At 44.2% G+C, this 16868-nt stretch overlaps 1 protein-coding gene across 1 annotated transcript in view; it reads right to left on the reverse strand.

The window, feature by feature from the left end:
- GCK (glucokinase) overlaps nt 1–16868 on the reverse strand; it is a 53894-nt gene that overhangs the window by 22314 nt on the left and 14712 nt on the right. Inside the window, exon 2 of the mRNA XM_084803853.1 lies at nt 4092–4254. Within this exon, the coding sequence (XP_084659979.1) occupies nt 4092–4254 (163 nt within the window). The remainder of the gene's footprint in view (nt 1–4091; nt 4255–16868) is intronic.

Here is a 16868-nt window from a genome sequence, read left to right on the forward strand (position 1 = left end):
GAGAAAGTGGCTGGCCCAAAGTCACCCAGTGAGCTTCATGGTTGAGTGGGGATTTGAACCTGGGGCTCCCCAGTCGTAGTCTGGCATTTTAGCCACTACATCACACTGGCTTACTAATGCCAAAGCGCCTCCATTTCTAGCCTATGGTGGTGGCATGTCTACCTACTTTTTATCTCCTAAAGGCAAGTACATAAGAGAATGATGAGGAAAATTTCACATTTGATCTTCTTTGATTTTTTTTTCTTTTCTCCCCAAAGGAAGTAGCCATCCAACTTGATATTTATTTATTTTTTCCTCCAAATGAAGTGGCCATCCAGGCCAAAGGAAGTGGCCATCAAGTTTTAACTGAAAGCAAGAAGCCATCCATGAGACTTGAACCTGCAGTCTTCAGAAATAAAAGCACATTGGTTTCTAACCACTTGCTCAGTATCTCATTCTTGAGAGGCTGAACTAAGTCATTTAGCTTAATGACTTGAAGATGGTTGACATCAGCCTGGTCCCATGCATGTAATGTTTATTCAGAAGAAGCAAGTCCCATAAAGCTCAGATTCTATACTACCTTTCCCCAACCTGGTGACCTCCAGATGTGTTGGACTATAACTCCCATCATCCCCAGCCAGCATGGCCATAGATGAATGCCAATCTTCAAATTGAATGCATAGAGCAGGGGCAGCAGATGCAATCCCAATATCCTGCCCCCTCAGTGGTGTAGTGGAGCCAGGGCTTTCAGGGTCAAAGCCCCAGGACTGTTTTATTAGCAGGGATGATGACATCATCTGCCACCACCCACTCACCTTCATACTGCTATGTTCCTCTGAGCTTAGCTACAATCATAAGAAGAGCAATACTGGATCAGACCAAGGGTCCATCTAGTCCAGCATTCTGTTCACGCAGTGGCCAACCACCTGCCCACAAGTAGGGAAACCCACAAGCAGGACCTGAGTGCAACAGCACCCTCCCATCCATGTTCCCCAGCAACTGGTGCGCATAGGCATACTGCCTCTGATATTGGAGGTAGCATACAGCCATCAGGACTAGTAGTCATTGATAGACTTCTCCTCCATGAACTTGTCTAACCTCCTTTTAAAGCCATCCAAAATGGTGGCCATCACTAATCTTGTGGTATCGAATTCCATAGTTTGACTATGCGCTGTGTGAAGAAGTACTTCCTTTTCTCTTCCCTGAATCTCCCGCCAATCAGCTTCATGGGATGAACCCAGGTTCTAGTATTATGAGAGAGGGAGAAAAACGTCTTCACAGTAGCTGGGGAAATAGATTTTCTCAGCAACAATATATTGTTGTGAGCTATCCCTGTTGTATTGGAAAGGATTTGGGGGTGACTTGATCTTGACTAGACAATTAAAGCCCATTGCATTTATGAAAGACCAGCTCCTGATTGGGATGTAAACTGCTAGTACTGGTTTGTTGATATGGATCAACACGGCTGCCGACATTTTTGGACTCTCCTTGGGAGCATGATTATGAGGACAGTCATGATGCGCTCATGCACTTCCAAATTTATCACACCACTGCTGTCTTTCCACATGTTGAAAGAGAGAGTAATTTAAAGGAGATAAATTTGATAGATTTGTCCATCCCCTCTCCCCAGATTAATTACAATTTGAAGTAAGTAGAAGTCCACACATGTACATCCCAAGCTACTATTAGCCCTGCTGGGGGAGAGGGGGGGAGACTGGTACTGTATTTTTTTCCACTGTGGATAATAACAGCTTTGGGCGGGGGGGGGGGTGATTTCGATCAGGGAAATGGCACAGGGAAAAGATTTAAAATACATACACAACACACACATACGCACACCAGTACCACTTCCTTGATCAAGTTAGAGTGCACACACACGGCTGCTTTGAAGTAAAGAAAACAGCATCAGCTGGGCACACATGCAATTTGGTTCTTAAGACTATCAGCAGATTTACAAAACTGGGGAGGAAATGTGGTTTGCTGGCCATTTGCCTGTGTCCCAGACAGGCTGAAATTATCACATCTGATCAGAAACAGTGAATAAATGAGCCTCCCCTTTCTTCTATTTGGAGCCACCAGGTTTATACAGCCTAGTAGTAAAGAGCGAGTCTGAAAGGATGTTTGGCTTGACAACAGTCAGGGAGGGGGATGAAATTAGATAAGATGTTTTGCTCAGCAATATTGATGCAAATGCTTAATCAGGAAATGAAAGATCAGCAAACTATATTAAGGGACTAGAGAACTATAATGGGAATTGCCCAATTAATTATGGTAACAGTTGGATCAGATGTAGGGAAGACTGCAATTTTTTGTGCACATTTTTTGACTGGAAAACTCCATTGCAAAATTCAAGAGAAGTGCAAATTTCCAAGGATAGCTGAGTTTTCATTCACAAATTGGTTCAAAAATGCAAAATTAGGCAAGTTCACATTAAAATGTGAACTGAACAAATTTCTCCCCCATCCCTAAAAAGGTTGGGCTAGCCACTGCTTTCAATTACAGCATTAAGACCTAAGAAATGTACCGTCGTTGTAAGAACCATCATTGGAAGGAACACAAGGTTTCATCTCTCCTGTGGAAAGATAATGAATGATTAATGGAAAATAGCAATGAAGTTGAAAGCAGCTTTATGCTTTGCAGCTGAAGAACGATGGCCACTTCATTGAACTTTTTCCAGTTGGGTAGTTGCTTTATCTGAATTCTAAGGAGCATTACAGAATAATGTAATCTCTCCCCAAAACCTAGTAGTGGGAGAATGGCAAACCAACAGATGGGGTTAAGTTCACTTGCCTAGGAATAGGTCTGCAACTTCTGTATGTAGTGCAGGTAAAACCTGGCAATGGGTGAGAATTTCATTCAGTTTGTTTTTTGATACAAACCCACCAAAATTCACAAACTTCTTCATAAACAGGATGGAAAGAACTTGAGATTAAAAAAAATAATGTGGGAGAAAGCAAAACTGACAGATTGACTCATCCAGGCAGAGGGCTTTGAGTGCTTAACTCTTAAAAGTCTGGGTTTGAATCATGACAGTTCCCTATAGCCACACCCCCAAGGAGAGTTCAACATTCAGGCAGCTGTGTTGATCCTTATCAACAAACCAGTTCTAGCAATTTTCATCTCAACCAGGAGCAGGTCTTTTGTAAAGCTAATTGGTCTTAAATGCTCATGCAAGATCAAGCCACTCCAAAATATTTGCACTACAACAGGGAACAATATATATTAATTTTCCCCCAGCTACTGTGAGGATTGCAGCTAAGTTCAGAAGGAACAAGGATAGGGGACAGCTACTGAAGAAGTGGAGCCCTGGCTCCACTACACCACTCTCTGGAGTCTAGGGATGGGCAACTCTGGGAGGTCTGGGGGCCATTTTTTGCTCCCCAGGTCTCCTTGTGGGCCACACTCCTGCTGCTGCCACCGCACAGAATTCTGCAGGGTGCCAGCAGCAAAAATAATTGCCAGTTTCTGGCAAAGTTACAGTGGCCAAGTTTAGCTTGTTTTCAAGTTAAATTTGGCCATCATAGCATTCCATAGCAGTTTGCCATCAATTTTTGGTAGCAAATCGGGGGTGGGTGGGTTGCCACCTCTGTGAATTTTGGCAGAGCAGTGGCAGAGGGCTGCAGGGGCAGTACCAGGGCCCACATGTACTCTATGGGCCACATGTAGCACATCCCTGCCCTAGACTATAACCCTACTACTAGGCAAAGTAGGGTGAAAAACTCAAGCAGCTGATTCGGAACATAAGAAGAGCCATGCTGGGTCAGACCAAGGGTCCATCTAGTCCAGCATTCCATTCACACAATAGCCAACCAACTGTCCCAATGGGAAACCCACAAGCAGGAAATTAGTGCAACAGCATCCTCCTGCCCATGTTGTCCAACAACTGGTGTACACAGGCATACTGCCTGTGATACTGGAGGTAGCATATAGCTATCAGGGCTAGTAGCCATTAAAAGATTACCACAGAGAGGGGATATCATCTGGATTTTCTGACTTAAGCACCAGAATTTCTTGAATGGCCCTAGCCTGTTGGGGTTGAGATAAGAAATAACAGATGAGTCTATGTTCCCACTTCCCAACAGGCATCCATTTCCAATAAGGTAATGGGTTACCTGATCCCTCAGGGGTAGAGCGTACGTAAGTGGGCAGCATCTTCACTGAGGCTTCCTCGTGTGTCTCCAGTTTTAGTCCCCGGTCCATTTCTTTCTGCATCCGATGCATCACCTTCTTCAGATCCTCATCTCGGAGCTGGAATTCTGACAGGATCTGTTCCACCTACGAGGGAAGAAACACAAGCAAATGTCCACATTATGCATGGTGTGGAGAAAGTAGGGAGATATTTTTCTCCCACTTTCATAATACTAGAACCTGGGGTCATCCCATGAAGCTGTTTGGTGGGAGATTCAGGATGATAAAAGGAAGTTCTTCTTCATGCAGCATATAGTTAAACTATGGAATTCACTTCCACAAGATGTAGTGATGGCCACCAATTTGGATGGCTTTAAAAGGGGGTTGGACAAATTCCTGGAGGAGAAGGCTATCAATGGCTACTAGTCCCGATGGCTCTATACTACCTCCGGTATCAGAGGCAGTATGCTTATGTACACCAGTTGCTAGGGAACATGGGGGGAGGGTGCTACTGCACTCATGTCCTGCTTGTGGGTTTCCTGTGGGAAGTTGGTTGGCCACTGTGTGAACAGAATGCTAGACTGGATAGACCCTTGGTCTGATCCAGCATGGTTCTTCTTATGTTCTGAAGAAGATGGGAACAGTAGCATGAAAATGGGTATTTTGTTTCCTCAATACATCCTTCTGTTTCTTTCAAAATGTGGAAGGCATTTTTGTTGAATTGTTCTGCTCTTTCTTTTTCTTTCTAACTTTATTGAGATTTGTTTAAATGTACAGGGGATATTGTACATCTTGCGTAACAACTGTATTTCTTATACTTCCATTACCACTTTCAGCCACAGCAAATAACAAAACCAAACTACAGATGCTCAGCACTAACAGGGCATACAAATGATCAATAGGAATTATATTGTTAATCAGTTTTTCCACATCTCTGTGTAAGCTGCAGATGGTATACGTCTGTCCTCTGATGTACCTGTGAAATAAAAGGATGCCAAACCATAAAAATGCATCTGGACTATTTTGTTCTTTATGAAGTCTGAGCTGGTGGGTTAGCTTCTCTGCTATGGCAATGTGCCAAAACTTTTGGTATCGGGTTGCCACTGAAATTTCTGTGCTAATTTTCCTGTGTCTTGCAAAGACCAACTGAGCCACCAGCAGTAGAATAGGATACGATCCATGTGTTGCATTGCCCCATGTTTCTCCTCAAATATGCCTAATAGGGCTATATTGGTATCTTTACGCACCGTTTGCTCAGTGATTGCTGAAATTTCTTTAAAGATTTCCTCCCAATAAGTCTCAGCAAGAGGGCATGACCACCACATGTGGTAAAAAGTGCCTTTAATACCGCATCCTCTCCAGCAATCTGGTGAGTTTGTGTTTCCGATGTGCAAACACTTAGTAGGTGTTTAGTACATCTGCCTTTTCAGATACTTTTATGACCCCGAGGTCTGTGCATGCCACCATTTACATTGAACTAATTCCTTCAACTCTTGTTCCAGATTAAATTCCTGCTAAAATTATGTCAGGCTCTGGTTGTCCTTATGAGCAGGATCAATGTGCTGATCTGACAGCTATTTTAGGAAACATTTTAACAGTTAAGGGATAACAGTTCCTATACCCAAAGAGATTATGGTTACCGTTTTGTCTGGAATTGCCATCCTTTGTTCACTCATATTTTTAATGGAGAATCCAGACATCATTGCTAGCCCACTATGAATACCTCCACAAAATCCCTCAGCATCTCAGAAAATAAAGTTGTGCTTTATCTGCATTTAAGAATGCACAGGCATGTTAAAAGTTTTTCCCCTGTTCCTTCCTTGCCTGCATATGCTCTCCTATGCCATGATCGAATATAGTTGCTGCCCAAACAGGAACGTTTATAAGGACTATCAGTGAAGAAATATCAAAGAATCTATGACCTTATGTCACAGTTCCAATAACTGCAACTCAGATATGTGTATTTTAATCGTCACCCAACCTCCTATTCCTCTGAATTTGGGTCCTGTGTGTATTTGCCTACAAAATAGTTCAAAGATCAGTGCTTAGATTAGCAATCAAAATACCTTGTTTTTTCTATTTTTAGTTGGTGGTGGTATTCCAAGTCTGAAAGAGGCATTTCATCGATCGGTTTGCTGATTAAAACTCTGATGGACTGGAACTAAATATAGTACAAATGTTTACACTAGGTTTTGGTATTCCATTTTTTGGTAGCCAAGAGAACTGGGGATGAGGTCAGCAATGCAATCAGTTCACTTAGCCTGTGACCTTTCATGACCTCCGTGATGGTGCCATCTAAAACCTTAAATGAAAGGTTTTATGTACTTTAAAAGTAATTCATACCAAGCATCCTACTTCCATTAATATTAGTGACACTAGCTAGCTAGCTACATGTATTAAGGATTGCAATTTTTTCCTTTAGGGAATTCTGCCTTTCTTGCAGACTGGTGCAAAAGAGTTGAGAACATAAGAAGAGCCCTGCTGGATAAGACCAAAGGTTCATCCAGTCCTACATTCTGCTTCCCCCAGTGACAAGCCAGATGTCACTGGAAAACTCACAATCAGCAGGGCACAACAGCAACTGCTCTCCCATATTGTTTGTCCCCAGCACCTGACCTCTAGAGAGATATACTGCCCCTGAACATATAAGTTCCACTTAGCTATCACAGCTAATAGATGTGAATAAACATATCCTCCATGAATGAATGAATTCCATATAAAAAGCCTTGCCTGGAGACCCTGTGTAAGGGTGCTTCCAGACAAAACGTTTCTCCTGCATTCACCCTGCTTCAAACATGGACTTTTATAGGGGATCCAGACATCATCTACCATTTGTAACCCTCCCGTCCTTTCCTGTCACTCCCTCTGATGTTTTTTTCTTACCAGAAAAAAAATGTTAAGGAGGAAGCCTAAAACCCCACTTACTGCAGGAATAACCACACTCCCTGTGGCTGATGGGCATCATTTTAAAATGTTTTTTTAACTAACAAGCAGCCAAGGTGAGAGAGCAGGAAGCATTGTCTTCACTCTGATTTGGCTTTGTGAGAATGGCATATGCCAATGTGGAGTGAGGTTCCAATAATCCCGTGTTCAAAGAAAGCAGGACCAGGGCCACAGAACTGCATGGTCTAGCTGCCACACCAGGTGTTTGGCATTCATCAGAAGCGGCTTGATACATGTACCAATGTTAGCATGCAAGGCTTCTCCACACAAGGGGGGGGCGTTGATTAGGCCAGGAACTGCCCTCATGTGGTGGAGTGTATGCGCATACCTCAGTATGCACATAGAGCCCATTCTGACACATGCCAGACACATGGACAGCAGGGGGCATGGGCACTAGGCATAGCAGTGGGGCTAGCACACAGCCCTTAAATCCTCATCACATATTCTTTGAGCATGGCGGGATCATTTGAAACCCCTAGTAAGATCTGGCTACAGCACTTCCTGGCTTCACCTTGGCTTCTTGTTAGATAAAAATATATATTAGAATCCCTGCTGCTCCCTGGGTCATGAACAGGCAGTGAAAGATGGTGAAAATGGTGAGAAGGGAGGAGGACTATATCCAGCTGCTTTGTTCCATTTCAATTAAGCTTTGAGAGTCCATTCCACATGTTTGAAAAGGGATATTAAAAAAATTACATCTCTGAGCTATCTCTGATATTTCCTATAGCCGAGTATCGAATCTCTGATGGTGACCAGTTCTGAATGCTATGGCGTATACAGAGATGGTATGCCAGGACAATAATGGGAGAAGAATACTTCCTAATGTTCATTCTCAGTTGCTGGCCAATCATAAGATTATGCTGTGTCTAAGTGGCTGGTTTAATGGAGAAAGAAGCAAGAACAAAATGCAGGACAAAATGCAGAACAAAATGTCCCCTTTTAAAATCTGGTCCAAAGGACTCCACGCTGACAGCATAGGCACTGCTAACCTTGCCATCATACTTATTTGTAGGGGGATGGTTCAGGCTGACTGCCTATTGGCATGTGGCTCATATGCCACCAACCCAGGAATTTGGCTGTTTTCAGCCACAACGAACTCCCTGTGCTTTGTGGTTACTTGCTTCCTCAGATTTTGGCTAATAGCTGTAGATATTCCGATATTCCAAACATTTTCTTGACTCTCCTTTTGCAAATGGACTGCTGAGAAACTGCCAATGAATCAGCAACAGAATCAAGATACGGAGGCAAGAGGTTTGCGTTTTGCAGGAAAGGGAGGGGTATGCTCTAAATGAACTGGAATCCCCCCCCCCCCCCGGAACCTTAAGGTACAGAGAAGCTACTGGAAACATGCAGTTTTAAAACATAGCGCAAGAGACTTGGGGGGGGGGGGAATATCTAAGCAGAGCGTAGCGCAGCCCTTACCAGTTGCAACAAGCTTGCGAACAGCTTCTTCATCATTGACAATTGTGAGTCCTCCACATTATCTATTGGTTCAGGGTTTGGTCTGAGGGCCTGTCAGGAACCTGCTCGTAGCCTGTTTGCTCTTGGCCACCTGGTCAGAAACTGACAAGACAGACCAAGTGGCTGCCTCTTTTTCTTGTATGTTTGCTTAAGCTCAAGGCTGGGTGTTGCTGATATTGAGGGCAACGTTTCCAATCCAAAAAGATTAAAGGTTCAGCAGCGGAAAAAATAGGCCCAGCGACTGCCCAGCAGAGAAAACGAAGGTCAGTTATCAGTAGCAATGCTAACAAAAATGATGCAAACGACAGAATGGCATTCCAAGCACATCAGCCTTTAGTCCTCTGAAGAATTTGTGGGGCTTCAGCTAGTGTCTCTAAAAGACACAAGAAGGAACATGGCAGGGCCTTCTGCATACAAAGCAACCTGTGGGTGTTTTCAGTGTGGTGTAGTGGTTAGAGCATTGGACTGGGACTCCGGAGAGCCAGGTTCAAATCCCCATTAGGCCATGAAGCTCACTAGGTGACCTTGGGCCAGGCATTCTCTCTCAGCCTAACCTATCTCACAGGGTTGTTGTGAGGATAAAAAATGGAAGGAGGCGAACCATGTATGTTACCTTTTCCTCCCTGGAGAAAGGAAGAATATTTTTTTTTAAAGCCAATAAAATAATAACAGTGCAATCCTATGCATATCTATTCAACAGTGAGTTTCACTGAGTTCAACGGGGCTTACTTCCAGGTAACTAGGTGTAGGATTGCTGCTTAAGTGATACACTGCAATCCTTTGCATGTTTACTCAGAAGTAAATCCCAGTGTCTTAAAGTGAAGTGGTTGTTAGGATTGCAACTTCAGGCCCAGTTCCCACTGTGGTGGTAAATTTGTGTTCGGGCTTTAAAATGCAGAGGATTCACATGACAATGTGAGCAAAACATTGTTCCACTTGTTTTATGAAAAAGTGGAACAGAACAACAAAATTGTTCTATGCAAAAAATTGTTCCACTGGATGTCAAGGAGAAGGTTTCGAATGCAGGCATCTCCCTGACATGCTTATTTTCTATTTGCAGAAAATTTGGTGTATGGTTGGTTTGTTTTTCCATGAGGTGACTACGCTTCAAGCCATTCCATGTGTTGGAAATTCGTTCAGCTTTGAATGACATGAAGTTGCTAACACAATAACATCTAGGCCAGTCGAGTATTTTGTGCAAATCAGAGGCTGAGCCTTGTCAGCCTGATCAGACTTGTCAGCTTCCAACATTGTATTTACTTTCGTGTGTTTGAGGTTTGAGGGATGTTTGTTTTGCAGTTATCAGTCATTTGTTTCAGGGGATCCAGATGTGGTTGTGTGAGCATCAGAGGCCCCTACTGGACAATGCCTCAGTGACACCATTATGACAAAGAGCTGCAGACTCTCTGTTGCACAGGGAAATGGAGACACTGTGCAGGGGCAGTTCACACAACATGCTAACCCATACTCAGTGGTTGAGTGTGGGTTGTTTGTTGAACTATGGATTAGCATGTTGTCTGAACCCAGGACATTTTCTGCAGGGTGGCTTGTTAACCATGCAGTGTGATTGTTAACCACTCTGAACAATTCAACAACAAACCACAGGTTCTCAAGGTGGCTTGTTTAAGAAAATAAGCCACACAGCATGGTTAACAAGCCATCCTGTAGAAAATGTCCTGGGTTCAGACAACACACTAACTCACAGTTCAACAAACAACCCATGGTTCAAGAATAGCCCATACTCAACCACTGAGTGTGGGTTAACATGTTGTGCGAACCCAGTCATAGTCATGCTTAGTGTAGACCAGAGTGGGGAAACTCTTTCAGTCCAAACACCAAATTCCATTTTGGAGAAGCGCTCAGAAGCTGGATTCCAGCGGTGGGCAGGGCCAAAAATCCAAGCATATTATAGCTTAAAGCTCTTACTGCCATGAACTAAGCCTTAGGAGAGGCATTTCAACCTTTTAATGCATTTTTTTCTGCATTCTAAAGCTGGGAAACCACCAAATGATTGGTGGTTGAGGGAAAGGGAGCATAGTCATCTGGGGAACTCTGGAGGTCTGGATTGGGACCCTAGAAGGGCTGGATTTGGTATGCAGGCCAGAGGTTCCCACCCCTGGAGTAGACCCATTGAAAGCAATGGGGGAACTCAGTCGTGACTAACTTAGCTCCTATTGATCTAATGGGTCTACTCTAAGCACGACTAAGTCTGGATCCAACCCACTGTACAGTGGTCCTTGGTACAGAGGTTGCAAGCTCACTAAGCATAGATGATGCAATGATAAGAAGAGTGGAGAAGGTTTTGGGTGGTGTGGGGGAAGAGTATAATAGATAAAGGACTTTTCTCTATTATGTTCGGAAAGCATTCATACATCTCTACATCTTTTCACATCTAGGTTTTTAAACATTTTAAACAGTTTGCAATGTGAGTCTTTGTAATGCAGCTGTTCCTTCACAGAAGTATGACATTTAAAAGTGATTTTTATTCACTACAAAAACATCCGAAGCCTAATGCACTGAGCTTTACTTTCTTTATGAATTTATTTTTTCCAAGTATGAATATTCTGCCTTTTGCAGTTAAATTAAAAAAAGATATCCAGGGCAGCTCACAAATTTAAAATCTAAATACATATTCAAATAATGAATGAAACAAGAAGACAACAAACCAGAGGGATAAATTAACCACTCAGTTATTATTTGAAAAGGGATTAGACAAATGCATGGAATATAAGGCTATCAATGGCTGCTAGTTATGATGGCTTTGAAGGGATGGACGAAAGGGACTTACCTTGTCCCGCAGCTTGCTTCGCGGTGGGGGGGGAGGCGCTTCGGTTCTCCCCCCGAAGTTCAGGCGAGGAGGGGAGGTGCCCCGCCTCGCCCGGCCGAAATTCAGGCCGGGGGGGGAGGCGCCCCATCCCTCACCAGCGAAATTCAGGCCGGGGAGGAGCGCCCCGTCTCCCCGGCCGCGAAAAAAAAGTAAAAAAACAAACAAACACACACACACACACCCGTGATAGGCTACGTAACGATTTGCGTAGCCTATCACGGCTAGATTTCCAAAGTCAGCCATGATAGGCTACGTAAATCGTCACGTAGCCTATCACGGGTGTGTGTGTGTTTTTTTTACTGTACTTTTTTATTTTGTAATGGCGGCGGTGGCAGCCAGTCGGGAGACCAAGTCCCGTCCCGGGGGGGGCGCGGGGGGCCGGCGGAGAATTTCCCCAACACTTTTGGGGGGCCGAATGCGTCAGCACTTGGCCTCCCGAAGATTCGTGGAGAAATTCTCCGCCATCCCTGCTTTATACTGCCTCCAGGATCAGCAGCAGCATGCCTCTGAATGAATACCGGTTGCTAGAGAACAACAACAATGTGCGAGGGATATTGCCCCCATATTGTGCTTAGAGGATTCCCATAGGCATCTGGTTGACTACTGGGAGAAACACAGGATGCTTAACTAGATAGGCCTTTGGTCTGATCCAGCACAGCTATTCTTTTCTTTCCTCATTTGTTCCAGTGAAGGGAGAAAGGGAGGTGCCCTATATCCTCACAGTATAGGCAGGGACAAAGTCAGCTACCACCAACCCTTACACTCACCTTAGCCAGGGGACTTTCAGAGCACTCTTGAGGGTTAGGGAATAGGGGTATAGCTGCACCCCCTCTATTCTCAAGCCTCAAACAGTTAAATAGTAGGGGTAACCAAGCAGAAGGCTCTGGCATTGGCATTGAGATTTACCTGGAAGTAAGCACACGCAGCACAAGAGGTAAAGATTGAGTTTATTTACATAGGGGAAAGGGATAAAGGGGTATACAGAGATCAGATAAACTTTGGAACAATGTTCCAGGCAAAAATAACAAAACAATACCTAAACCTATCTTATATGTTACCTAAGTATGTTACTTAAATATGTAACATAAATATGTTACCTTGGGACAGGGCCCAATCCAGGATCCAAAAACTCACAAGCCTCAAAGCAAGTTAGCACTGAAGACAAAGACATAAGGGCAGTTCCAAGCCTTCCCCTTTTATGCTCATACCCCTGACAACACAAAGACAATTTCAAGTAAGCCAATCACAGGTCAACTACAGCAGTGTTCCCAAATCCTGTAAGGAAGAGCACAAGTTCCCACAGGAACGCAGCTGAGATCATTCAGTCCCAATTAACTGAGTTAACAGGCTAGAGCTGTCTCAAGATAACAGGCCCACAGATGGTTTGCCACTTCAGCTTAGCCAAACAGAGATGCCACACAGTTAGAACACAGAAGGAAAATGAAGTTCTTGGCAGTTCCATCCATCCATCCATCCATCCATTCATTCAGTTTGCAGTTGTATGGATACTACTCACGCTACTTGTCTGTTGTTGTTGTTGATTATGATGTTTTTGTTGCCAGTGCGAGTTGCCCCCCCCCCCGCTGCCCCCGAATGCTCCAGAATGAAGCAATATCCAGGACTCATAGGAAAAGAAAATGGCAACCACCAGACGTTGGCTGTCAAAATCAGCTCTGCTGGGCAGTGTAAGCCCCCCTCCCTCAAATGAATGAGGAATGGATATGAATGGGTTAACAAAAACAGCCCCCATTTGTACCTGTCAATTACTCTTTCCACTTGTTTTATAAATAAACAAGCAAATTAATAAAGCTTAAAGATATATACCTGTCCATTCTTCACTGGAGCAAACTTCGCATTAAATAACCAAGAGTGGATGTTCACTTTTCAGTTGATTTTATTAATTTAGGTTTTGCTGCTTTATCACTGTATGGGATTTTATTGCACAGGATGCTATTATGTAAGCTGCCTTGGGAGGACTTTCCTCTTAAAGGTGGCTAATGATGATGATGGTGTTGTATTGTTTTATATTTTTGTTGCACTGTTTTTACATTGGCCTTTATCCTGTATTATATATGTATTGTGTTGTGCATTGCTTAGAGATTTTAGGATATTAAGCAGTATAAAAGTAGTATAAACATACAAACGTCACTTACTGCAGGGTCGGTGGGTGGGTGGATGGCTAGGCAGGCATCAGTAGTAGTGGACTGTGTTGGGGCATAAGGGGCCAGAGAACTCCCTGGGGGTGCTGATTGCTGACACCAGGTCTGGCCACAGGAGAGTTTTGGGCCTATACTAGTTTGCACTCTCAGTTCATGCACAGCACTGGTGAGGCCCAAGAGGCCTGAGCATGTGAACTGACTGTACCTCAAAACACTGATGTACCGGAATCTTCTTTATTGTGCTGAACTTCTCTGGCATTAAAGTTCACAGCCCATTTTATTGCTCTACACTCCTGAAGGGCCTGCTTGCATACCTGCTGAGCCAGTCCATGGAACTAAAACAAGAGAAATAAGAGTTCCACTCTTAGGCCTTTCTTTCAGCTGAGGTAATAAAGATGTGTGAGGGATGAGCCATAAGCAGGTGGAAGCTCACATGATTAAATGCTCTTCCATAAAATTCCATTGTAGCCACCCTGCCTGTGAGGAATCTAATGCAAGCAAGCCAGCTATCTGTGGGAAGAGCTGTGTGGCAGGAGAAGCCCTGGCCCCCTCCCAGTTCAGATGTTATTGTCTGCTCAGCTTCCAGACTAGCCCAGGGTGCAGGTGTTTCCAGGCAGAGCTGAGTTTTTGCCAGGGATGGCTGTACCACTAGCCAGAGTGAGGCCTGACTATATCAAGCAGCTGGAGAGCAGCGGCAGCAGCCCCCCCCCGCCTTCAGCTGTTTCTCCTGAGCCCCTCAGCTATACTCCTCTGTAGAGGACAGATTTATTTATGTCTCACAGCCTGACCTTAAGCCCCCTAAACTAGACTACTGTCTCGGGTATGGTGGCCGATGGTATCCTGTTTCCAGTCTCAAAGAAAGATTCATCTGCCAGTCCAGTCGACTTCTATATGTTGAATGGGAAGCAGGTGCACCTTGTCTTTTGCCTCAGATAGCAAAATGTCTTGGGCCAGCCCTGGTTTTTGCTCCTCTACCATCACTGAGGTGGCACCAGCAGTGTGAACCAGAGGGCAGTCAGGCCCAAGACATTTTGCTGCCTGAGGTGAGGGGCAAGATGGCGTTCCCTTCCTCCCATTCCACCTACAGATGCTGACCAGAACTGGCAGTTGAATCTTACTTCAACACTGGTGATAGGACAGCACCTCCACCTCGCCTGAGGGCAGTAGGCTGGCATAGGGGGTGCATGGAACATACAGCTTTATCCTACAATAGAGAGGAACGGGCAGTGGGCTCTCTCCACTGCTCTCTCCACACCACCCATCATCTGCTGCCTGAGGTGACTGCCTCATTCTGCCTAATGGTAGGGCTGGCCCTTCCAGAGGGTCTTGGGCCTCTGACATGATCCTCTGATGTGGACAGCAGGCATAAGGTTTCGTAATCCACTGGTTTGTGCTAGGGTAGAAGAACCTTTACATGGGAACCTGCCCTACTGAGATTGCAAACAACTTTGTTAAAATGTGTTTGTAAGCTTTCTTGAAGACCCAAATGATGGACAGGTAGGATATTTAATTTTACAAAATTATTATTTAAAGCATTTTTACACTACTCTTCATCTGAAAATGCTCCCAGAGTGACTTACATATGATTGATAAATCAAGTCACTCTGTGGCCACAGGCGTACAATCCGCACTGCACTGTGGCAGTCAGCCTGCATTCAGTAGCCACTGAGTGCACTCAGTCCTTATTGGTCTGTTTTGGGGGTACCACCCCACTTAGGGTTTTTTCCCCCTAAAGTTTTTTTGCACTTCTGCAAATCTTGGGCTTTCCCCAAGCCTGCCGATACCTTCTTCTTTTGCATGGGTACTGCCAGTTTGGCTATATAAGCAACGGCACTCACAGACCGAACACTGAAAATAGAGGGAAAGATGATGATAAAACTCCTCTCCAAAGGAAAAATTGTATGCCAAGGAGAAAGGTTCTAAGCTATCTGTATCCCTGACATACTAGATTACACCCCCCCACCCCATGAGAAGCATTCAGTCATGTGAGCTCCCACCATTCTGAAGTGTACAGCCCACACACAGATTTATTACCTCAGTTGAGGACTAGGCCTGGAGTTAATTATTTACCTGAAACGTGGATGCTGCACTGAAGCATTCACTTGAGGAAACAAAGTCATTCAAAATTACATCTGCTGCACAAATAGGTAAGAGCAAGAATAGAATCCCAAATCTGGGCCTGCCACCCTTGAAATTCATCTTAATGTATATTTTAAAATCTCACACACCCCACCCCACCCCGCTCCCGGTCCCTTCCCCTGCCATATCTCTTGTTCTTAATCCAGGCCAAATTTAGTTAATTTCAGGACTTGGCAGTCTATATAATTCTAGAAATTAAACAACGCTTGTCTTTGCACTTGGAAAGGAAACAGAACATCAGGAGGCCACAGGCGTTATTTAGCCACAAATTTAAGTAACCTTCACTTAACCATTAAGTCTAAATATTGCCATAAATTTAGACATACTGTATTTCAAATAAACCTATTCAGCATAGCCTATATATGGCACATTTGTAAATATAGCAACAAGTCACACTGTTCTACCATTTGTAAAATACGTTATTATCTATGCTGTGCCACATTTTCTCAACTGAACATTCTCTGTGTGAAAGCTGTATTTTCCGGGGGGGGGGGGGTGATCCCTGACACCCCTCTGCACACACTTTTGAGCACTGCTCTCTCACACATGTTTGGATTCTGGGTTTCCCAAGTGTACTGCTTCACCAGTGCCATTTTTTAAAATCCAGACATGTTCTCCTTCACTCTGTACTCCCAACCAATTAGGGATCACATTGTGAATGCAATGACATTATGGTGTCATACACATCCACAGTCTGGCTGCTCTGGTGCTTTCACCATCTGCTCCTTTTCCTTTTGGTGAAACAAAGCTCCTCATAGCCAGTTGCCTGTGATAAGCTGCTTCCATATCAGGTACCTGGTTGGCAGTGGTGTGGTTTCTTTCCCAGCAGCAGGGGTTTTTGAGGGGTGGGGTGGAGAAAAGCAGCAGTTATGAGTCAAGCAAGCAGGAAAAGAAAATATTCCGCACCCATGCCTTCTTTTTCTGTTCACTTGCATGTCCCTTCACTATTGCTGCCTTGTCCTCCTGCTGCTGGGAGAGCAAGCACCCTACAGCCAGTGGTGCAGCTAGGTAATTTTAGATCCTAGAGCTAACAGTCTTAGGGGGGAGGGCGCTTTTAGATGTCCATGTTTATTACTTCAGTTGTGAAGTAATACACGCAACTAACATTTCTCTTCTCCTTACCACCTGCCAACCCATGTTTTACATCTCCTTCTACATTTCTGCTATGTTAGAACAACAACAAAACTGTTTGCCATAATACTCTGAGCATGTGCAATTTCGCATTTTATGCC

Source organism: Heloderma suspectum, chromosome 6 (genome assembly GCF_057233095.1).
Source record: "Heloderma suspectum isolate Gila_16-S chromosome 6, 16-S_ref, whole genome shotgun sequence".
Taxonomy (NCBI): domain Eukaryota; kingdom Metazoa; phylum Chordata; class Lepidosauria; order Squamata; family Helodermatidae; genus Heloderma; species Heloderma suspectum.